We start from the raw sequence: 25,325 nt of genomic DNA, 5'->3' as shown, positions 1-25,325 counted from the left end.
GATTAAATTGGTAGTTACTTGTAGTTCTGTCTTAGCGTTTGCCATGGTTGCAATAATGATTTTGGGGCTTCATGGTCTATCAGAAGGGTTCCAAGGTAATTTTTTAAATCTACTCAAATTTTCGGAATGTTCCAGACACATTCGGAAAGATTTCAGAAATCCTTCAGAAAGACTCCGGGATATTTTCAGAAAGTTACAAAAAATTTTTTTTTTTGCAAGATACGTTATTGTCACGAATTGAGAACATTCGCTGCCCATTATTTTCCAGGGACGTTTCCGAATTTTTTTCAGTGTTGTTCGGATAAGGCGAATTCATCTTAAAGGTCCCTTTGATTTCTTTTGAACGTGATTCCACAATCTTATTCTTAAGAAACGAAAAAACTGGCTTCTGTCGCATGTGATTACCATCAATTAAGTTGCAAAACTGCATAGAGAAGTGTTATGAAAACTGTAAAATGTAGAAAAAGAATCCATTTTTTACGTCCACACGTGTTTCTTAAATGTGCTAACATTACGTATGCCGAGAGGGGAGAAATAACAAACCCTACTAAGCAAAATTTATTCATTTGAATCTGGTTCAGGACCAGTTAAAACCAATGGAAATATCATGTTTCTTTTCTTTCAGTTTTCCATGTCTTTTCTCGACACACATTTTCCGGAGAGGTTATTTCTCTTAAAATCGTTTTTGTGTCTCATACTGTTTGAATATTTCTAATACTAGTGATAGTACAACACTAAGTTCTCCATTAAATACCATTTTTCTGTTTTTTTTTAGCCTACTTTCCCAGTAAAAGTCAGAAAAGAAAAAAAAGCATGAAAGAAGGCTTAATGCATCTTAAAAATGTCGCGAAAAAAAAAAATCAAACATAAAAAAAATAATTAAATAAATATCGAAAAATTAAAAATTGGAAAGTAGGGTATTGAGATGGGGAAAAATATCTGTCGGTCTGTCTGTCTGTCCCCCCCCCCCCCACTAATAACTTTTGAATGAATAGTCCGATTCGAACAAACTGTTTTTTGTTCGAAAGATCTCGGCGATGACACCTCACTCCCATATTTCACTTTTTGATTTGAACTTTTTTTTTGTTCAATTTTGAACAGTTCAAAAAAAAAAAAAAAACTTAACATTAGCGCCTACGGGGAAATTGAAAGTCAATGTAGATTCCGTACTTGAAGGCGGATTTATTAAAAACAAATTTTGTTGGAAACAGCTCTTGACGCCAAATTCCAGACTCCGGGAATTTAGAGGCACCTGACTCCGACTTCTGTGCCCGACAATTAATCGGACTCCGACTCCCCAACTTCGACTCTGACTTCGTAGCTTTGGCAAAAATTTATACACGGAGGACAAATGACTGACTCCGATTCTTGGATATTCGTCTACGACTCTTTTATCTCAAAATGAGATTGACTCCCACTCCGCAGCTATGGTTTTTATTGTGAAATAATTATTGTTGATATGATTTGTTTTTATTTTTTTGCTAAAATTTTAATTTAGGTATTCAGTTTTCGGCGAATAACTCGAAGTCATTTATGTTTCTACATAACAATATGCGCAGACGATTTTTTTTTTTTTTTTGACTGTGAAAAGTATTTCTTTAAGTTGTGACATTTTATTGTTTTTATTTATTTTGGTAAGTGCAGTAATTCAATAAAAAGATTTTTTTTTTGGCAACAGGGAAAAAAGAAACGATTTTTTTTTTGATGTGATGTATTTATTTTAATAAGCTTATTAATTTTAATTATTATTTTTTTGTTTTGAAAGCTGTTAAAGAATTTTTTTTAAGGGAAAAAAGTGCATTAGCTGCTTTGTTTAAAAGGTGCTTTTTTATTTTTTTACGCATCTAATTTTTTTAGATGTGTGAGGAATACTTTATTCCTAGAAATTAGCAAAAATGTGTTTGAAACAATTTGCGATTTTAGCTATTTTTGAGAATATTGATCAGGTACTAGAAAGTAGTATGGGTATACGGGAAAGTAGGCTCGTATAGTTCTTGACGGAACTTCTTGTTTTAAATTATTGAACGTAACTTTAGAACTGTATTTTTAATTTTTTACGTGCCCTCATTAGGCTGATTGCATAATTAAATTATAGAACGCAAAATGGTTCAGAATTTAGAATAACAGCCCGAATCATTTACTAAAAACATACATTTTGTTGCCATCGTAGCAATAATACATGAACACGAACAAATGTCTTCTCTTTTACAGCAGCACAGCTTCAAGTGTCGAAAGAAAATGGAGATGTTTCGGTAGATCTGTATTTCATAAACCATACATCAGCTTAAATTATGTTCAAAAACTTCAACTGGATTTAAAGAAATAAACTTTGCTATTTAAAGTGAGATTTATTTTTATTGAATTTCCGCTTCAACAGACGTCATAATCTGCTGTATTCCTCTGGGGAACCACAAGACCGGGGGGAGGGGTAGATAAAAACGTGCTATGGTAAAATAAAAAGAAACGTCGGTGCGAGTCACCGCCACAAAGTGACAGAAGTGTGGTGCCTCACAGGATTGTAACGCATTTATGACATGCTTCATGAGACTTTTCTGTGACGCCACCGCAACACCTAAATTGTGACCGCCTACGTTGTTACATTATGTAGTGTAAGAAAGTTCGCAAACTTCACTGATCATTTCCTTGCAACGTTCCGGTATTTCGCGAATTTGCTGTGAAAAGCAGGTTTCTTTGCAAAAGTTTCCTGAATCACTAGAAGTTTCATGTATGCAGATTTCTCACTGTTGTGAAAAACATTTTTAGCTAACTTTCTCGAAATACATTCAGGTTCCTCCATGGGTGTTTCTCCTTGAACTCAGTTACAGCCTATCCAGATTAACTATACTTCCAAAAAGCGTGAAATGTCAAAAGCAATAACTTGGCGCCGTCATGATTTGCAAGGAAAGCTCCGAAGCAAATACGGTCGGAGTGAGATGGAATTGCTCAAACTCGATGAAAATTTTGTGGTAAAAGTATTGGCAGCATTCTTATTCTACTGTAAAGTTTTAGGTGGGGGAAAAAAACGAACTCTGAGGCTAGATGCGCCGAATAAGAAAAATGTGTTTCCAGTAGTGAGGATCGAACACTCGATCTCCTCGTTTACGCACTTTATCCTCTGCGTTGAATGCAGCTCGACAGAATCGCGGAAATGAAAAATAGTAAATTTCATACCCCATAAGTCAAGTGGTGTGCCGTTGCGCTTACTTTTTCCGGTAAAATTTAAAAATTTAGTGTAAAAATTATTTTGTAGTGTAAACACTCCATTTGTCTCTAGTTTGTACCTTAAATATATGACTAAACCATTAACAATGTAAATGGAAATAAGGTACGTAATTCCTATTCTTGTTATGCTGAATTCATTTGCTTCTAAGCAAAATTATATGGAAGTAAATAAAAATAGTTATTTTTGGTTTTGTAATGAAAAACCGGAGGCGGGTTTAAATATCAATTATTGAAAAAAAAAAACATTTCTACAATACGTTTCATGTCGGAGATTTTTTTTTAAATTTACTTGCATATTAAATTAAATAATACTTCTGGCTTATTGAGGATCATATTATAAAATTAAACACATCATAACATTAACAAATAACCAATGTTTATTTCAATGAATGTACATTATGGTTCCATGAATTTATGTATGACAATGAAGTAAAAAAATTTCTTCTCAGATGATTTTTATTAAATAAAAAATATAGATACGAACTTTTTGTTTTTTAAATAATTTTGAATCCCACCATTCATAATCATGAAAGATGATTTATTGTCAAGTACAATGAGAAAACTTTCAAATTCAAGATATTTTTTGTCCTTAATATTAAGTTTCGCTATACGTTACAATTCTTCTAACTGAAAAGTAACAGCATGTTTGGGCAGTAACTACTGTTTTGCGTTTTTAATGAATATTTTTTCCCATACAGGTTATGAAACATTTATTAAGTGTTCTAAGTTCATTCGTTTTGGTAAGCCTTATTTTCGTGTTGTTTTTCCCTGGTTCTTTTCAGAGGCGTTTCGTGAAGCTCCAAAGAACCGTCTTCAGATCCTCTTCCGTAACCCTTTTGGTACGCACCGCTTTGAAGTCTCTGTTCTCTTTTCCCTTCGATATCATCAGCAGTGCTGCGTTGGCGAGTCTGCACATACATAAAGAGTAAATTAGAAATACAAGTGCAATGAAAAATATACTTACTGAGCAAGCAACTAATGGTCTGTGATTGTACGATAATGGATGTCTAGAAATGTTCAACAGAGCACTTAGACAAAAATACAAATAAGTCAAATGCAAAGAATCGCAAAAGCTTTCAGCAAAGCAATTAAAATAAGAGTAAAAGAATTATCATCGATTGTGTTTATTGGAGAAATTCTTAGAAATATCTGTGATTTTTAAAAATATACACATATAACTGAATAAAATGAGAAAAAACACCTACAAACGAAATATATCACAAAAAAAAAAAAAAAAAAAAAACATGGAATAGTGTGAGATAGCATTTTGTAAACATATCTATAAGAAAAATAAGTAAAGGGAGAGTAAAAATTATAAATTATAATGTAATGTATAATAAACAATGTAAAAATTACTAAATGAGAAACTAACATTGATTAAACTCGGGTTGATTAACAGATATAGCATTGCCGAAAGCAACATTTACTAAGTAGTAAACCTTTCACTCATAAGTAACCAGGGGCGTGCATGGGAGGGTGGGGAGAGAAGGGACACTAGTTGTCCGGGCCCGAACCTGAAGTATGGATAAAATATGTGTAGAGACGTTTGTGACAGACTCCAAAATTTATGTGCATGCCACTGCAAGTAACCCTACCAAAGTGTGCATCACCGATTGAAATAAAACTTTGCACGTCGATATAACACTTAAAAATATTGAACTCGAGTTTTTTATCGACAACAAACACCTATAACGGAGTGAAATTTACCCCCTAAATATTAGATAATTGGAAATTAAAGGGTACAATATATTCTTTTATTTTAAATTTTAACTATAAACAACCAAATAATGATTGAAAATTTGAAAAAAGGTTAAACACTTTCCTTCTAAGGTTGCTTAGTGTCAGAAAAACTAAATCATCCATCGCAATATTACCCCGTTACGGTGAATGACCCTAAAACTTAAATATATCGAAGGAAAATAATGTTATATTTCAACAGAAAGCTTTATTTTTTAGTTTTAATATTTTTCCCTTGGGCTTTTCATTCTACTGTAATTATGAGAGAAGTTACAGTTATTTGTGAAAACACACTTTTAATTTTTTCGCGCATTTTGAGTTTTTTTAGTGGCTTATATTTTGAACAATTTTCAAAATAGAAATCAAAAATTAGTAGGATTACTTATCTTGTCATACACTGTAAAAACGATTCAGAAACGTTCCTGAAAAATAATAGGCAGCTGATGTGCCCAATTTCAACCAGTAACATATCTTACAAAAACCAGGAACGTTTTCCGATAAAAGTCAGTAACCTTTCTGAAATATTGGGAAATCTCCCCTGTCAATAAAGGCCAGTCGTGATCCTTCTAGAAAAATGAAATAGGTTTAATGTATTTGATTAGAACTCTCCTAATTTACTAGGAAAGCTTCGAAACCATTCATGGCCTAGACTACGCGAAAATTGCAGGCAAGAACTGAGCATAATCCTTGCCCGCAATTACCTGCCTCGCAACGTTGCTGCTATCGTAGAGACTTATTTGCTCCTATTGGGAGCTTAGTCAATCCAGATGGGCCTCAATCAAACTAAAGCCGATGCACTTAATAAACACGCGGAGTCAATCTTTAAACTGGTAGCAAAAATAGTTTTCACACCAGTGCAAAGTCTGCATTCGTGTCTCTTTTGGCAATTCTGGAAACTTTTTTGCGAAGATACTTGATTTTGCGGGGAAATAGGTTAAAACCTCTGAATTTCCGAAACGTTCCATGGAAATAACCAGTAACGTTTCGGATTTTTTTTTGCAGTGTATGTGTCCTTTATGCCAAGTTCTATTAAAATCGAAAATGCTGAAGACAATAAGGCGATTTTTCTGACATGCCAACTAGTCGCCTTACGGGGTAAGATTGGGAGGACTGGTTTAGCCCGATAAATAGTATAATCCTGAATCACGTAAACTTTAGTTTGTTTAGTTTTTTTTCAAATTATCAATCAAAATTTGAATTTTTGTAATTGAAATTAAAAATAAAAAAGAATCTATTGTGCCTTCTAATATCTCAATTATTCAATATTTAGTGGTATATTTCACCCTGTTAAGGGTGTTTGTTGCCGATAAAAGTAAAAATCGCGGGTTCAATATTCTTATGTGTTTTATCGATGTGCAAAGTTTTATTCCAATCGGTGATTCACACTTGGGTAGGGTTTCTTGTTAGTAAAAGTAAATAATGTTGGGACTTAAGTTATGTAGTTCTCTCTTTGAATGCCAGACCCATTGAGAAAATGAAGTGTTTGTACTTGTACCCCGTACTTGAAAATGTACGGGGTGCTTGGTTTTAAATCAGCTTGTTATTTACGAGACACGAGGGAAAATTTCCCTCCCCATTAGTTTCCTGGGCAGACTGTGGAAGTATACATGACTGATGGCACCATCTCTTGATGTAGAAGCCAGTAACTGAGATATTGATGTTCTATGTTAAGGACAATGATGGCTTATCTACCAGGCTCCACTTTGAAAAAAATAATCCGTTTCGTTTTGTTTCAGGGATGAATGCAAAAATGTGAGTGACAAAAATGTCTCCTCATTTTGAAACAACTAAAATTACAAACTAAATTACACACATCTGTTTCAGATTTACAAAAAGCTTCTCTGTGCGCTAGTTAACCTTTGGTTACATTTTGGCAGTTAATAACCAGTAAGTTTTTTTGCATATAATGAAAAGAGTTTCCTGCAGGAGCTTATCGATATTTAATTATAAAAGTTTTAACAATTATACAAAGCCAATGTTTTTTAATTTATTTATTTACTAGCTGACCCAGTCACGCGTTGCTGTGGCGAAGTAGTTGGATTAAAATATACTTTTACTCAACATTTTGATAGAATCTAATTAATATTTTTATTAAAGCTTAAAATAGTGTAGTCAATTTTAAAACAAATGAGATTGATAACGTACGTGTTAGGCAGAATTAAGTAATTATTGAATTTATTAAGTACTAACTAAATTTTCAATGGTTTAAGCACTATATTTACGCTCAGTAAATTCTGCAAGTATGACTTCGGACAAAAATAAAAGCAAAATAATTTGAAAGTGATAGTAAATATCGAAACTGATTGTAATATATCAGAACGTAGAAATTAAACATAAACCAACATACACTTTTAGAATGAACACTACATTTCATTCATCTAAATTTATCTATAATTTGTAATCAATAACTTTTTACAAAATACATTAACTAAATTAAAAACATATAAAAATTAAATTTTATAAATGAGGAAGATAACATTAACTCTGATCTATTCTTCCTATTATTTGAAAACTGAAAATTATCTAAGCACTAAGTTGTGCACAATATTCTTGCTTAACCTGTCTTTTGCTTACCCGAATAGGTATGATAACTTCCCACTCGTGAGCAGGCAATAGATACAGGGTGTCCTGAAAAAGACTGACTGTTTTCACAAATGTATAAAGGGAAAATGCTTAATGATAGAAAAAATAATTTTTGCAGAAAATTCATGTGGTGGACCGTAAGTTTCATCCCCCAGAGCTCCAAAGTTGAGTTCAAAAGTTTTTCAATAGATCTCGCTGCAGATAGTAAGCCTCTAAGTCAGAAAATAATTATTGGAATTCACCGATTTTTCCTCCAACTGCGACATGTGGTTGCAGCCGGCGGTAGGCATTTTGAAAATTTTGTTGCAAAATTTTATTTATTAAAAACATTTTTTGAAAAACTATGATGTAATTTTCTGTCTTTCTTTGATTTACGGTCTTACATCTGCTGCGCCATCTATTGGAAAATTCTTGAACTAAATTTTGGAACTTTGGGAGACGAAACTTACGGCAAACCACATGAATTTTCTGCAAAAAATATTTCTTTATCATTAACCATTTTATTGTTATGAATTTTAGAAAACAGTCAGTCTTTTTCAGGACACCCTGTAGTTGCCCATCAGAGAAACATGTATGTTTCAAGTCCAAACCGAAAGTAGACATTGTTTGGTCTTGAAATCCATTTATGGTCTTTTCAAAAGCTAAACAAATCAGAAATGAAGCCTTCTAAATGTGTTTGAAAATTATGACGCTATTAATCGCTTACGTGGCAACACAAAAATTTCTCTTTCATACTTTTCCGTCAAAATTGTTGAAATTTTGATGAAGAAACGTGTACCGTTGCGTAATCTAGGTGGGTTTAAACTGTGAAAAAGAATAATTGGTGAACGAATTTTCAACCGAAAATCGTCTAGTGGCATTCCTGGTATATCCAGAGAATTTAAAAATTCAGTTGGAATGTTTACGGCTTTGTTTTCATCGACAACTGTATAGCTTTGTTCAGCAGCATCAACGGTCAGCACAGTCTGATTATGATTTTTTTTTTCAGTTGTCAGTAATGGATCATTTTTCACAGTAATTGTAGCTAAGACAGCGTCATTGCACTGTTTTTTCTCGTTGCAAATCAGTGTCAACTATGTCGGTGACCAATCGATCAGGTGATATCACACTATAATGAGTAAACAACAAATTTGAAATTGAAATGTATAAATCTTCAATCAACACTAAAGCTTCATTATACATCTTTGGTGTAGAATCTAGATTTGGACATCGGTGTGTTTGTTTAACTCTATGGAGTACATCTTCAAGCATAAAATTTATATAGTTTCCCCACAGAATTGATGATTGTGTTGGGTATTATGTCGTCAAAATTATCTTAAACAAATGACGAATACTGCTTATCATTATGCAAAACCTGCATTAGAAGATGCAACTCCCAATCATTGTGTGCTACCAATAATTACAATTCGCGAAATGCATCGTGCTATGTATTAAACACTCGACAATTAACGGTCCGCAAATATTCCCGTCTTTTAGGGAATGTTTAAAGAAAACAAATGCAAAAACAACATTCACTGTATTTTGGATGAAGTTTTGGTCCCAATGCTTTGCTTTAATTTTTAACTATGCCCGAGATTGATGAATGTTGTGTTCTTTGTTTGCGTGGCTTCCATGATTTTTTTGATTTTATTCAACACTGTAAAAACAATTAAGAAACGTCCTGAAAAATAATGGGCAGCGAATACGCCCAATTTCTGCTGGTAACATATCGTTGAAAAAAATAGAAGCGTATCCCACTAAAAGTCAGAAACCTTCCTTAAAGTATCCTGAAGTCTTTTTGAAGAATTCCGAAACCTCTCTGATTCGAGACAATCATTTCTCTGAAACCTTTAAAGAGAACCGAAGTAAGATTAAAAATAATAGCTTGGCATATTTTTCGACTTACCAAGAAAGTACCAAAAGCATTACCGCAACCATAGCCCCTGCTTAAAAATACTTTCAGGCATGCACAAAGAATTCTACTTGCTTGTTACTCTTCGAAAGTTACGGAATCCAGAGACTCCTTTGTTCCCATAGGGAGTTACGTAAATCTGGACTGACGACGACGACGGTAGTGAAGTCAGTTCGTCACTAAAATTCATTGACCTTCCTAATATTTTCCGGGAATCTTTTTGAGGAATTCTGTTATCTCCTTGGCTAAAAGCCAGTCGTGTCGCTGGACCCTTCAGAAAAAACTTAGGTAAGCTGAATACAAAGCTTGACACATCTCTACTTTTCCAAGAAAGCTCCAACAGTAATGCTGCTAGCATGGAGAAAGGTAACACAGACTTGCAAGCAAGTATCATGGCCTAATTCGTTTACGATTTCTGCACAGCTACAGAATCCAGAGGCTTATTCACTCATTGAGAGTTTAGTCAATGTAGACTGAACATGATCGAACTGAAGCCGATACACTTAAGAAATACGCTCAAATAATCATTAAACTGGAAAATTAAAATATTTTTCGCAACGGTGAGAAGTCTGCATTCATTACGTTTGTAGCAAATCAGGAAACTTTTTGAAGCAGATACTTGATTTCCAAATAAAATTGTTGAGAACCTGTGAAATCCCAACATATTCCACGGAAATAATCAGTGACATTTCGAATTTGTTTACAGTGCATGCAAAATAGCGTGGAACATTGGTAAATAATTTTATTTCTGAGAATTGGGCCAAACACATTAGCTTTTTAACAATGTAAAAAAAAAGAAAAAAAGGGTCGTTTTTGGTGGTTCAAGTGCTCTTCGTAAAAAATATCTTCGGTAAAATATACTCGTTGACCGTTTTCAAGATGTGTTGCAAGTTGCTGTTCAGAAGGGTGTCTTTCGTATAAAGTTAAGCCAGATAGCTTCGTTGCTGCTTATATATCCACTCATCGCTCATTGTGTTATTTCGTCAATATCTCTTACCTCAAATTCAACATAATAAATACCTTTAATAACTTATTTGACAATGTATTTAATGGATTTCACGGAACTGCAAAACTCGACATTTATATGAGCCTCATACGTTTTTAAAAGAAATGGTGAGTATGGAACTATCCTCTGTTTATCAATTTCAACTTGATTTGTAGAATTTGACGTTTAGATTGAAAGATGTGGCCTCTATATTCCCCCTTTCTACGGCAATATTGTTCATAACCATCAATATCCGTAATATAGTATCATTTGCAAGTTTTAATTAACTCAAGAATAAAATTTTTGAGGATAAATCAACTTACAGCGCCATCTATTAAGAATTTACAGAACCAAACAATCAGTGCACACTATTAATGTAAAATAAACATTTGATTTGCAATAGAAAATTATAAAAACCATCCTATCTTTTAAGTTGGACCAAATTACAGATACGTATGAAATTTGATAAAAATCGGTTCAGTAGTTTCGGAGTTTACCCCGAACAAACATCGTGACATGAGATTTTTATATATATAGATTTATTTATTTATTTATTTTTTTTTTGGAAACGTCGAGTTTAGAGTTTTTAAATTTATTTATTTTTTATGTATTTTTTTAATTGTGTGTGTGAACATAAATTCAAAATTTTCAAAATAGAGGAGGAGAATCCTCCCAAATTGATCATTAAAAGAATTAGATCTGCAGTGATTAACACGGTGTTAAATATATGCAATATTTTTATTCCTTAACTATTAATAATTCAAAACATATAATATCGAATAATCTACCTAAAACAGAAATATTTAATTTTAAGAATTACAAATTTATTTTTAACCATATTCAAGTTTTAGTAGCGTAAATGGCGAAATGTATTGAAATAAAAATTAAAAACCAAGAAAATTAACAAATTTCTTTTTTTATCAGATTTATGTAAGTTTCATACAGTTTCAAAAAAAAAAAAAAAAAAAAACAGCAGATTAAATGATAAAAAAAACTTAAAAAATAGTTCCGATTGTTCGCGACAAATGATAGTTCACAGAAGGAGTTAATTTTGGAAATATGATTGAAATTAATAAATTACTTTCTTAAATTAAAAGAAAAATAAACGAGAACATATCCATTATAGCTCCAAACCGTTTTAGAAAACGTTTATATCATACCTTACTTACTATTTCTGTAAAGATATTGCGCTGTCTTTGTGAATAAGAATCATTTTCATCTATTCTTTTCTGCAATCTGTAATTAAATTGAACCAAACAGAAAAAATGAATTCAAAAAATGCCGGAAATCAGGATTTCTAAGAACTATAAAAGTAAAATAAACGATTTGATAGCTGATTTGAGACTAAGCATAAAAACTAAAAAAACAACAGATAGATGCAGAAATGTTTTTAGAAATAAATAATAAAAAATAATATGTTTCAGGTAATATGGTTTTTTCCGTTTGCTAATCCTTGTTTAAGTATTAATGATGGAATCCTGTGCTATTGGAATAATTTTGAAATAAACCTTTTACTGCTATGTGTCTCGGCGCTGGCAGTCAGAAATTAAGAGAATTATTTCATTTCTGTGCTGGAAAAATCAAATCGATTAAATGTGTTCGAAATGCAGTTTTTAAACGAAATTAGAGAGATATGTAAAAAGTGAAATGAAAAGGACAGACTTATTTTGCTTTCTGCAAAAAGCATATAAAAGAAAGCAGTTATTTCGTGTGACTGGTTTCTGATGAATTTTATTTACAATGTTCTGAAACAATTTTTCAAAACAACTTATTTTCTTCTTTTTTACACCTTTTTAAAAAGAAAATAATGTTGGAAATTTTGTAACAGCTAAGTTTCATTTATAAGCAAATCATTCTTTAAAACAATATTGCAGTAAATAAAGTAGAAGAAAATTGGTATGAAACGAGAAGGAGAACATCTTAAAATATTTGGATGAAATAGCTTTAATAATGAGTGGGAAGATTTTGAAATATTGATTGCACGTACCTTCTGCAGAGTAAGTAACCAGCCACTAAAGTGATAAGCAGAAGTGCGCCAAGAACTCCTCCTACTGCAGCTGCCTTTTGATTGCCTTTTTTCTTGTAGTCTGTGAATGTTTTAACACATTGTTAACATACTGTAAAGTTCCCCACTTTTTCATGATTTTTAAACACAACTTCCTTATTATTTAAGGCAACTGAAGAAGAAGTTTACCCAACGTAACCACTTTGTGCCGCCACCTTTTTCTTGTGCAAAATACATTAAGCTTCCTGTTGCATATTTTTGTCATGCAGTCTAGTCTCGACTTACGCGAGGGATGAGTTCCAAGATCCCTCGCGTAAGTCGAAATTTCGCGTTGTGGAAAAGGGTATATAAACGCATTTTTTTTAAACATTGGCACTAGTAATCACTTCTCAAACTGCTTTAAAACATTTTTTAACTATGTATTATTATTTCTTACGAAAAGAAGTGAATTTTCACTGTATCTGAAAAATATGTATTATTCAACACAAAATATTGTTACGATGCACAAATTCAATGATCAACTGGAGAAAGAGACATAAAATAAAACAGTACGGAGCGTATAGTATTATGTAATAATAAAATGCAGTACTATAATAGTATTGTACAGTAGATACAGTAATTATATTTATAACTTAAAGTATGGATATGAAGATGATGATTATTTATGCTGCGGATCAGATCGTTATCAGTCTTCCCCTGACAGCACATACAAGTCAGAATCAGAGGAAGAACAAGAAAGACTGATGAATTAAATTTCTGTTTTCAGCCGAAATTAACCTACCGAAAATTTTCGCGTTGTGGGCTAGGAATACGCTTTAGCTCTAAAATTAGTTGCTCGTGAGAACCTCGCGTTATAACCACTTCGCGTAAGTCGAATCGCGTTGTAGCGCGAGTGGACTGTAAGTAACTCATGATTGAAATAGATCTTAAAAATTGCTGCTTTTATAAAAAAGTTTCCCAAGTTTTCAGTGGAATAATAAAAAAAAAAAATAACTTGAGTCTTTTATTTAAACTTTTATTAAAAATATTAACGGGTCACCAAACTTTGAATTACAGCTATATTTAAAATTTTGAGCAGAGCCATCTTAAGAATCTTTAGTAAATTACCGCCCATTAGCCAGGGCTAATGCAGAAATACACTGCCAGCTCAGTCATTTTCAGCCGAGGACTGCAGTTTCGTGCTTATTAGCACTCATCAGCCCGGCATAGGAAAGTGACTGAGCTGGAGATGGAAAACCTCTTAAGGAAGCCAAGAGTGCGAAACAAACTGGTAGCTAATATAGAATTAGCAGACCAGACGAGTGACCGAAGCAATGGTTCGGTTCAACACCGGGTCGGTTTTATGCCGGGCTGATGAGTGCCGGGCGTGATGATAAGCACGAAACTGCAGTCCTCGGCTGGAAATGACTGAGCTGGCGGTGTATTTCACGTATTTCTGCTTTAGCCCTGGCTAATGGGCGGTAATTTACTGAAGATACCATGCCTCGCGTTCAATCTTCGAGTTGAACCGAACCATTGCTTCGGTCACTCATCTGGTCTGCTAATTCTATATTAGCTACCAGTTTGTTTCGCACTCTTGGCTTCCTTAAGAGGTTTTCCATCTCCAGCTGAGTCACTTTCCTATGCCGGGCTGATGAGTGCTAATAAGCACGAAACTGCAGTCCTCGGCTGGAAATGACTGAGCTGGCGGTGTATTTCACGCATCTTAAGAATGTTGAGCACTTTTTAAATGAACTTTTGACTTGACACTTTGAACTTAGAGAAAAAAGTGCTAGTCGAAGGCACTAGTACTTTTTCACACGAAGTCTTAAAGAACATCCATATATCTTGACGATGTAATATCAGTTGAAACGAAAATGTCCCAATATTTCTTGATGATTTCATCGGTTCTCTTACTTGTTTTTTTGTTTTTGTGTGCTAAGATTATTATAGTATATCTTTCTCCTATCACTTTGCCTAATATTCGAAGAGAATCGAAGACTAGTTCTCAAAACTATTAAAACGCTTATTGCGTTGAAAGACGGAAACTATTAAAATAATAGGTTGAATTTTCAAAACAGAAGGGATTTATTTGTAATAAGTTTTTCGTTTTTTTTTTGGATACCTTTAACATAACTCTTAAATAAAACCAACTGTGCATTTGAGTAACTAATCTTTGATTCTACACAAGTACACTATTAGTGTTTTGGGAACTTAAAATACGGAAAATGATCTGTTGACAAGCGACTCTCACGATAATGCAGAAATAATTCACACAAGAGTATAATAGGGTATCACAACAAGAATATAATAAGCTTAAAAATCATACATCACTTTTTACAAGCTTGTGCTGCACTGTTAAGTTTTTGAAAGGGCAATTTACGCATTGAGAGCCGCTATGTAGTCCTAACCAGGAAACCACACAATAGTGTAATAATGAAACTAAGTTAATTAATTAATTAATTAATATCATTTTAAAGAGTATAGTGAAACATGTTTTTGGATGCATAAATTAGTTTCCCTCTTGCCCCTGTTATCAAAATACATGGTTTTGAAGTCTGCCAAAATTTTGAGAAAGGTCGCCAAGTTTAGCGGGTTTTTGTGAGTAAAGGGATGGATGATACATCTTTTACACGCTTTGCAGATGGATGTCGTACCATATGTAGATGATGAAATCGTCAGCGAGAAATTGGTATCTTCATTCTTCCTAAGTCTTTAACTCTTTTCTTAAAATTTTGCCCGAATTTCAGACTTTATATTTCGATATAACGAGGGCACAAAGGCAAATTATTTTTGCGTCAAAAATATGTTTCAAGATGCTCCTTCGATTGCTACCTATTTCAACTTTTTACCTTATTACGGTATTTGTGCGGTTCCTTGGTAATTTTAAAAGCATGCTGTGGCACATTTAAGAGCAAATAATTAAAGGTTAAACAACGAAATTGTTCCACTCTTACGATGTGCAAAATAGAATCTTTACCCCCAGATGTTGACACGCGCAGAATATCATTAATTTTGAATTTTCACTGAACTGAAATGAAGAAACATAGCTGAAAACAATAATTCAGAGAAATAAGGAATGCTTTGTATATTTTATTAAACTAAGTTTCATGAGAAAAGTTACATTAAAGCTCAAAAAATAAGAATACTATCCAATTACTGCAGTTAGTAGGCAATAAGTACTACAATAACGTTGTGCTAAGCACAAAAGTCGTATCTGCACTTTTTATCAAAATTAAGTTATGGTCACCAGGTGGTTCTTTGTCACATATTCCACCTAAATACAATGTTTTATAGTCAGTTATCGATGGTAAATATTTTTTAAAACAATTCTGAAAAAGTTGCATCTGAATCAAGTACCTGGAGATGCAAAATTTTGAACGGATAATTCTCAATTTGAACTTGGCTGCAGATACGACATTTAACTCTTAGAACGGCAGATTTTTACCTGGAAATATTAATAATTTTGTTTAACATTTTTTAAACTATTTATTTATGAAAATATCTCTAAATATAGACTGGCTAGACCGACGAGAAAATTAACAACACCCAGTAGGTGTATCTTTCAGAAAGAAAAACAATCCAAAACATTTTCCTTAGTTGAACTGACAATAGCACCATCCACACTCTTAATTCAAAAGAACGAAAAAATAATTCTTAAAAAGAGTGAAATCTATTGCGGGTGCATTCATTCCTTCTGAGTGCTAGCTTTATCGAAAAAAGACGCTTTACGAAAAAACCAAGACTAAAACTTTTCTTTATTGGCGTGAAATTCGGAAACACTCCTTTTGAAGAGCGAAAAATAAAAACATTCTTTAAAAGAAGGACTCAAAAACATTTTCATTGGTTCGATTCTGTCACGTGATTTTGTTTAGGGAGAATCTTCTATACCTCCACGTTCGGCTTAACTAACGTTGGTCGCGAATACCAAGTGAATGTCGCTATCTAAATGTCTTCATTTAATGCATTAAAACAATATTTGTTTCCCAATGAGGTTTCTGAAGGAAATGCACAAAAACTGCATGGTAAGTGCGAAGAATTTTCTTTTTTATTAAAACTTTTAACTGTTAATATTTCTTGAACTGCTCGTATATCGTTACAAATCACCCACGTGCAATGTTACGGCGAACTTTTTGTAACTTTTTCTTCCAAATTAATGAAACTTTCATCAACAATTTTGTTTCGGTCATCGAATCAGAAATATGACAATGGAAACAGTCGTCACCATCTTGTGTGTACTAGTGTGTGTGTACTGTATATGTATTTTAGGCAGATGTTACAGACCCGACCATGCGCAAATCTATAGGTCGGATACCGAATCCGCTCCCGATGATCGGAGCTCCAACCACTGCGTATATTTTAAATTAATCAAATATTGTTTTTGTGTATAATAAACTTTAAAGAGTATCATAAACTTTGTGTAATACACTCATTCATATGTGTAGCGGGCCATTCATTAATTAAGTAAGGGTCCTGAGGGGGAGGGGGTGGAAAAATTTATATTAGAAATCCGCGGTCAAGTGGTTTGGCAAATATTATATTTCATTTGCTTCAGAAAGGTAAAAGTATGCATTATAGGATGAGCTGTGTTTTACTTGTGTTTCGAAGAATGAAACGTGTAAAATATAATAAAAGAATCGCACTGTGTTTTGCATGTCTTATTTTTAATTATTATCGCATCATATACAAAAATTATGTGTCGAAAAAACATTCGGTCTAGATTCCTTACATTTCTTTACTCAAAAATGTTTAAAAAAAAATAAAAAAAATAATGATAGTTAATTTAAGAACAATCCCAGTGATGTAATATTTGTTATTTTATTATTGTAAAGAAAAAAAAGAATCTTACGTAAGATTTGGGGGGGGGGGAGGAGTCTTACATAGGGAGAAGGGAATGTCAAAAATTGCCAAAATTGTGCTTACTTAATTAATGAATGGCCCCGAAGAAACAAAATTGAATTCAAACGTATCTTGTCACAATTTATGAGTGACTTTTTAAATTAATTTCGACTGATGTAACTTTTAAAACATTATTAATGTTAAAAGGCACACCGAGAATATCAATATAGAGTTTCAAAATTTTAAATCTATTTATTTGGAACTGTGTGGGTTTTTTAATTTTATTTTAATCTTTAGATTGGGAAATGTACGTAATAGTGCACGTGGGTGATTTGTAACGATATACGTGTAGTTCAAGAAATTTTACCAGTTAAAGTTTTAATAAAAAAGAAAATTCTTCGTACTTACCATACAGTTTTTGTGCATCCTCTTCGGAAACACTAAAAACAGTTTTTTTTTTTCATTTTTTTAACTTAAAAACGAATTTTTTTTTCTCAAATGAAATAACAGTTTAAAAAACAGTTTTAAATTCAAATACACAGCATAAGCACATGAAAACACGTCTAAAAAACAATTTCACCAAATGAGAGTGAAATGATTTTACCTATTTTATTCTGAAAAAGAGTGAAATAGCGGCTTTCCAAAACGGAAAGCAGCCACTCATTTAGGATATTAATTTAGTCTTAAAAAAGAGTGAAAAACACTTATCAAAAAGGAGTGAAATTAGCTTATCCAAAAGGAGTGAAAATAACCGCTCCGCAAAAGGAATGAAATTCACTCCTATAAGGAAAGTGCGTTTTCAATAAAGGAAAGGAGTGAAAATTTACTCAGTCTGAGTTAAAATCGCTGGAATTTTTTAAGAGAGCACATTTTCAAAAAGAAAACGGCTACAAAATCCACTAGTTGATATGTTCATTCATTGGGCTGGGGCACTTTTTTTCCATTTCTATCCTCCAAAAATGAAAATGAAACTGCTCTTAAGTCTCATTCACTAGTCGGTCTACCATAGCTTATCCTAACGCTTTAAGCTGAAGATTGCAAGTGTTGTATGAAGATAGAAAATGATACAGGGTGTCCTGAAAAAGACTGACTGTTTTCAAAAATTTATAACAGGAGAATGGTTAATGATAAAAAATTAGTTTTGGCAGAAAATTCATGTGGTGGGCCGTAAGATTCGTCCCCCCAAAGTTCCAAATTTTGGTGCAAAACTTTTCCAACAGATGGCGCTTCAGATTGTAAGACCGTAAATCAAAGAAAGACAGATAATTACATCATAGTTTTTCGAAAAATGTTTCTAATAAACAAAATTACACAACAATATATTCAAAATGCCTGCCGCCGGCTGCAACCACATGTCGTAATCGGAGGAAAAATCGGTGAATTCCAAAAATTATTTTTTGACTTAGAGGCTTACTGTCTGCAGCGCCATTTGTGGAAAAAAAATTGAACTAAAATTTGGAACTCTGGGGGGACAAAACTTACGGTCCACCACATGAATTTTGTGAAAAAAAAATATTTTTTTTATCATTAATCATTCTCCTGTTATAAATGTTTGAAAACAGTCAGTCTTTTTCAGGACACCCTGTACGTTTAAGTATGCAGACAACTTACCCATCAGTGCAGCATTTGTAGAATTACATAAATAACCAGTGTAAGAACTGCCACAGCTAGAATTTAAAAAAAAATGCATATTAATAAAATAAAAACATAAGAAACGTACGTTTTAAAAGATAACAAGTTCAGAACGTGTGTTTGGTAGTTATATGCAGAGACTGACAAAAATTCAAAGACCATAGGATCCGGGAAATCATTTTAGGCACCAGAAGAACTATTTTTCAGAATTTAGGGGGAATTGCAGAGAAATTTGGCACGTGAAACGTTCTTGTTCTAAAAGAAACTAGTTCCCAAAGGTTTTTTTTTTTTTTTTTTTTGTTCGCGGAAACATGGAATTCGGTATTTGGAACGTGGAAATACATACATTATAATTTATGTCACAAAAGGTATATTAGGGCCTTGTGCACATACAAAAAAAATAAACGAAAAGATCTCATATCCTCTAATACAATTAAACTTCTGAAATAAAATTATTGAAGGATTTTTAAAATATAAAGCGGTGTTGAAAATTAGTCACAGTTGGGAAAATAAAAATCAAACTATACGACACCAAAATTTTGTAGCGACTTCAACTGTGTATTGATGCGTTGAGTGTTTCAAATAGCCTAAAGGTCTTGGAACTTGGAAGAACTTATTCATGCTTGGGTTAAAAGAGGATCACTTCTTACATTGTTACAACGCCATAAATTGTAATTAGGAACGAAACCGATTAGCCTTCTCCACATTTTAATACAGTTAATTGTTTATTACTTCGCACATCATCTTTTAGAGCCAGACTGTAGTTGTCACTATTGTTTAAAGAAATTTGTTAAAGAAGATTATTGTTGAAGAATATTGTTTACTGAAAATATACAGCTCAAAAAAAAGGAATAAACAAAATACGAGACCAAACAATTAAGTGGAGAAACTGATCTGCGATAGTCTTAGAAAAAGAAAATTATCTTGTTTTGTCTGATGTGTCAGTCTGCTTCCAGAACAGGATATTTTTCTGTTTCTGTCATATTTAATTTGCAAAAGAATGTTTTAAAAGAGAATTAAAAACCTACTTCTAACAAATAACAGTTGAAAAATCCCTATTAGTCGGTGTCCACGGCATTCACCATTCTTTATTTACTTGTAGAACGAGATTTTCTTGCGAACGACCAACAGTTTTTCAAGCTCATTTTTTATGCTTATCTGAAAGAACACCATCGTAAAGAAAAACTATTTTTAAAGTAAAAAATATGTCCTTTCTAATGGTGTTAACGAAAAGAAGATGCGAGGTGACAAGCTTGAGCTATAGCGCTTTGAAATAAGGCTATTTTCTACTTGAACGGTTTTGATAGCCACTTTGGATGACAATATATTTCAGAAAATGCATATTTAAACTCTGCAACGGTAACCCATTAAAAACAAGTATTTTTCAAATAGAATCAGGAAGCACGAGCTTTTGAACTATTTTTGTTCAAATTTTATGACAACTTAAAATCCAGGGGAAAATTTCCCCATCGTGCTTTTTCACAAGTTCGCGCGCATGCTATACAAAATCTAACGAACTCAAATTCACAAAAATCCTTGAATATACTAGCGGCCAAACGAACTTCAAACGCTTAAAATTTCAGGTTTCCAGCGTGAAAATTTTTTTGTAAACTAAGTCTAAACTTGGCACTTTGGCACCAAAAGCAAATCCACCATTTTGGATCACAGTTTTCGTAGATCCTAGATTCTCAGGATTTGGATCTAGAAAGCTGAAAATTTTCATAGGTTAGTTTCTCAAAAGCACATCTCCACATCTCTATAAAATTTCATCCAAATCGAAGATGGTCAAGCGAGGAACCTAGGTCCATTGACATGGGATGACTCTGTTACACAAAAACAATCAAATGATTTCATGAAAAAATTCAATTATGCAAAACATATTAACAGAAGATTATTAAAAAAAACAGCCGGATAGCGGGAAAAGCATTCACTAAAAACATTCCGAAACTTTACTTATTATTACCATGGAACGTTTCGGGATTTCACAGGTTTTCACCAATTTCCTGCAAAAATTAAGCATCTTTGTCCCAAAAGGTGACCTGAATTACTATAACTTCCACGAAAGCAGACCTTCCACTGCTTTATAAAAAATATTTTAGCTACCAGTTTAAAGATTAACTGAGTGTATTTAGTAGGTGTATCGGCTTGAATTGACTAAGCTCCCCATGGGAGCGAATAAGTTTCTGGATTCTGCCGTAGGCAAGTGAGATGCTTGTTACTTACTTGCAAATCTGTCTTCGCTTTGGCCATGATTGCAATAATGCTTCAGGAGCTTTCTTGGCAAATCAGGAAGGTGCCAAGCTAATACTTAAATCTACCTAAGTTTTCTCTGAAGATTCCAAAAACATGACTGGCTATAACCGGGGAGATTTCTGATTTATTTAGGACTAGTGGTACCCGAATGGCTTTGCCCATAATAGAAAATTAAAAGGTCTTTTGGTTCGTCTGTATGTTTACAAATAATGTATGGTGAATTTTCTCGCCTATTGGCTTGTGCCCATGTTACGATTCCACGTTATGATAATTTCGTAATTTACTCGTCCATCTTATGATAATTTTGTTCTTAAAATTGGAATAGAAAAAGAACCACATCGACTTTTGAAACATCGCTTCGAGGAGCACACTGTCGATGTATTGAATATTATTATCATCGAACATCAAACAATTAATCAGAAGGTTGAATAAATAAAAATATTAAGCCGCAGAATTAAAAAAACATAAATATATACATTTATTTACAATCAATCACCAAAATTATCAAGCGCCTTTTTTACACCAAACTTATTCCGCTATCTTCGTTAAATTTATTATTTATCGAATTCTAAATTGAAAGTTAAAGTTATTATTTTTCTTCTTGCAACGCAACGCCTGCAAGTCTTCGCTCTATCTTTTAGCTCGATGGAAGATTTTCCTGTCCGTTACAGGTAGTCCCCCTCCAGCGACCGCGACAAAATTACTTGTAGCAGGGCTTAAAACGTATTCTTCTTCCAGATCTAGTAGTTATTACTGAAGAATCGGAAGCAGTGCTGTCCTTGTTAGGTTGCTCTTTTTCGGATTCAACATTTGCGGGAGATAATGGTGCGACTGGCGAAATGTGAGAGGTTGGAGTAATATCACTTTGGCTGATATAAGCTGGTTTTAGCTTATCAATATTTACATAAACTGTTCTATTCTTGATACGAAGTTGAAAAACTCTATCTTTTCGATCAAGAACTTCATATGGTCCTTCATAAGGTGGATCAAGACTTTTCTTTATCCTGTCAGTTCGTAAGAAAACATGAGTACAGGTTTTCAAGTCTTTGCTTATGAACACGGTTTTGTTTTGACACTTAGGTGACGCAGGGCGCATGTTTCGCATGTCATCCTTCAATCGTCCAATAAATGTTGCAGGATCAGGAGGAGAGCTTGTCGGAGAAAGAAATTCTCCCGGAATTCGTATAGGAACTCCATACAGCATTTCAGATGCTGTAGCACGTAATTCTTCCTTCCAAGCTGCACGGAAACCAATGAGAATAGTGGGTAAAATCTTTGTCCAACGAGGATTGGCATGAACTCGAATAGCATTTTTTAAATCTCTGTGGAAGCGTTCCACTAATCCATTTGATTCGGGGTGGTACGGTGAAGTACGATGCCGTACAGTACCCAGTAAATCATTTAATGCTGTGAAAAGAGAAGATTCAAATTGAGCTCCTTGATCCGTTGTAATTCGTAGCGGAGCGCCAAATCGCGCAATCCAGCCAGCATACAAAGTTTCTACTACTGTAGCAGCAGAGGTGTCACTTAAAGGATAAGCTTCGGGCCATTTCGAGTATCTGTCCACACAGGTAAGGCAATACTGGAATCCATCGGATGGCGGAAGAGGACCAACTAAGTCGATATGAATGTGCTCAAATCTTGCATCAGGCGGCTTAAAACATCCTAACTCACTTCGTGTATGTCGAGTGACTTTAGATTTTTGGCACTGAATGCATGATCGAGCCTAGGTAGTAACATCTTTTTTCATGGAAGGCCATACGAATCGTTCTTGTATCAATCTCAAACTTGCACGAACACCAGGATGTGAAAGGTTGTGTAACGCATTAAATATAGGTCGGCGAAAATGTTCAGGTACTACAGGACGAATGCGGCCTGTTGAGACATCGCATTGCAGGTCATATGAAGAGTCAGCCACAGGGAGTGGTTTTAGCACTAACGATGTAGTTGAATTTCCCGAAATAATGTCCTGAAGACCAGTATCTTTCTTTTGTGCAAGAGCCATTTTCTTATAATCGATTGATGCTGACGAGTCGATATGTGAAATTTCAACACGTGAAAGTGCATCGGCTACTGAATTTTCGAGACCGTTAATATGGCGAATATCTGTCGTGAACTGTCCAATGAAGTCCAAATGACGCAATTGTCTGGGAGTACATTTGTCAGACTTCTGTTGAAATGCAAAGGTTAAGGGCTTGTGATCAGTAAACAGAATGAATGGACGACCTTCGACCATGTGTCGGAAGTATTTTATGGCTGAATAGGCAGCTAACAGTTCTCTATCGTAAACACTATATTTTTGCTGTGCTGGCGATAGTTTCTTTGAATAGAAAGCAAGGGGTTGCCAAGAACCAGATACTAACTGTTGTAACGCAGCTCCCATACCTAAGTCAGATGCATCTGCAACGATAGCAAGCAACGCTGAATGCGAAGGAAACGCTAGAGTAGTTGCTTCAGCTAAGTCGTTTTTTGCTTTGAGAAAGGCAGCTAATGATGTTTCTGTCCATTCTATTTTACGTTTATCATTTTTGCTAGCACCTTTTAAATATTCGTTCAGAATAGCTTGAGTTTCAGCAGCGTGTGGAATAAATCTTCTGTAAAAATTTAGCATAGCGAGGAAACGTCGCAGCTCTTTTATTGTACTTGGTTGAGGAAAATCTTTTATTGCGGATACTTTGTCTGGAAGTGGCGTAATTCCATGAGCGCTAATTTTATGACCTAAAAATGATACAGTAGATTCACCCAAAACACTTTTTGAAGCATTGAGTCGTATACCATAGTTTGAAAATCTTTGAAATACTTCTCGAAGATGTTGAAGATGTTCTTCTTCATCCCTAGAAGCAACTAAGACGTCATCGAAGTATGGAACACAAAAGTTCAGTCCCATAAGTATATTATGAACAAAACGTTGAAAGGTAGCTGCACTATTGATTAACCCGAACGGCATATATAAATATTCAAACAGACCGAATGGAGTAGTGACTGCTGTTTTTGGTATGTCCTGTTCGCGAACTGGAATTTGATGGTAAGCTTTAGTCAAGTCCAAGGTGGAGAAAATTGTATTTCCTTCTAAAACTTGGAAGCAGTCTTGGATATGGGGAACCGGATATCTGTCGGGAACAGTGACAGAGTTTAATCTCCTATAGTCCCCACAAGGACGCCAATCACCATTTTGCTTTTTAACCATATGAAGTGGACTTGCCCAACTGCTCTTAGAGGGTCTACAAATCCCTTCAGACACCAGGTATTCAAATTCAGCTTTAGCAGCTTTCAACTTGTCAGGTGGCAATCTTCTAGGTCGTGAGAAGACTGGACGACCTTTTGTTTCTATACAGTGCTCAACATCATGCTTCGCTGTCAGCGGTTTCAATGCAGTTTCTGTTAGTTCAGGAAATTCACTCAGCAGGCGATGAAATTTGGACTTTCCATTTACGCATTTTACTGTAGGAGCAGCATTAGCAGACATTTGGCATTTTGACTGTAGGTTTGTAAGTGGGTCAAGCAAGCGCTCATGTTTGATATCCACTGTACCGTTTCCACCTCTTGTGTAAAGACGACAAGAGATTGCATGGTCTTTTAGAGACGTTTAATCAACATATTATTATGTACAGCTATATTACAATTTACAGATTATTTAATGTTACAAAGATATTTTGAACTGCGAGAGCCGCACTCCACGACTACTCTGCCCTTTGCATCACAAGAGTCTCCCCCCTTGACCTATTTACTCTCTCTTATATATGGGGATTCGTTTGGCGGGGAATGCACCCCTGTTTACAACATTCAGACGATGTTGACAAAAATGCGTTAAGATCTTTTTCCTTCTGCTGTCTGGGGTCTCAACTGCGTTGACAAGATAGCTGAAAAATGTCCCCTATAGTGTCACAGACATCATATCACACCAAACGGAGAAAGTTTATGTGCACAACAAATGTCCAGCTTCGGATAGAATTCAGCTATTCTGAAGATCTAATTTTGAACATTTCTCAGAAAAGGGGAGCAAAAACCGTATTCACGTGTGGTCTTATACTTATCCAGCTCCCATACTGGTGACAGATATAAAACACCCGCGTAACATGTTTTTCTCACGATTGGTGTAGTCTGGAAAAGAATTTCTAGACCGACCCCACACATTGAATCACAACAGCAAACAATCTGGAGAAATCGCATCGGTATACCACTAACAATCCAAAGTTCTT

General features: G+C 34.1%; 1 protein-coding gene across 2 annotated transcripts in view; it reads right to left on the bottom strand.

Moving 5' to 3' along the window:
• Nucleotides 1–3,608: 3,608 nt before the first annotated feature.
• Nucleotides 3,609–25,325, bottom strand: part of LOC129227800 (neurogenic locus notch homolog protein 1-like) — a gene marked incomplete at its 5' end in the record, with an annotated part of 35,859 nt that continues 14,142 nt past the window's right edge. The window contains 4 exon segments of one of the 2 annotated variants that reach the window (XM_054862411.1): nt 3,609–4,130; nt 11,579–11,654; nt 12,406–12,505; nt 18,853–18,908. In XM_054862411.1, the coding sequence (XP_054718386.1) occupies nt 3,951–4,130; nt 11,579–11,654; nt 12,406–12,505; nt 18,853–18,908 (412 nt within the window). 2 annotated transcript variants of the gene reach the window in all.

Source organism: Uloborus diversus, chromosome 8 (assembly GCF_026930045.1).
Source record: "Uloborus diversus isolate 005 chromosome 8, Udiv.v.3.1, whole genome shotgun sequence".
Taxonomy (NCBI): domain Eukaryota; kingdom Metazoa; phylum Arthropoda; class Arachnida; order Araneae; family Uloboridae; genus Uloborus; species Uloborus diversus.
The sequence above is the reverse complement of the archived record's forward strand: the minus strand, read 5'-3'. Positions and strand labels throughout refer to the sequence as shown.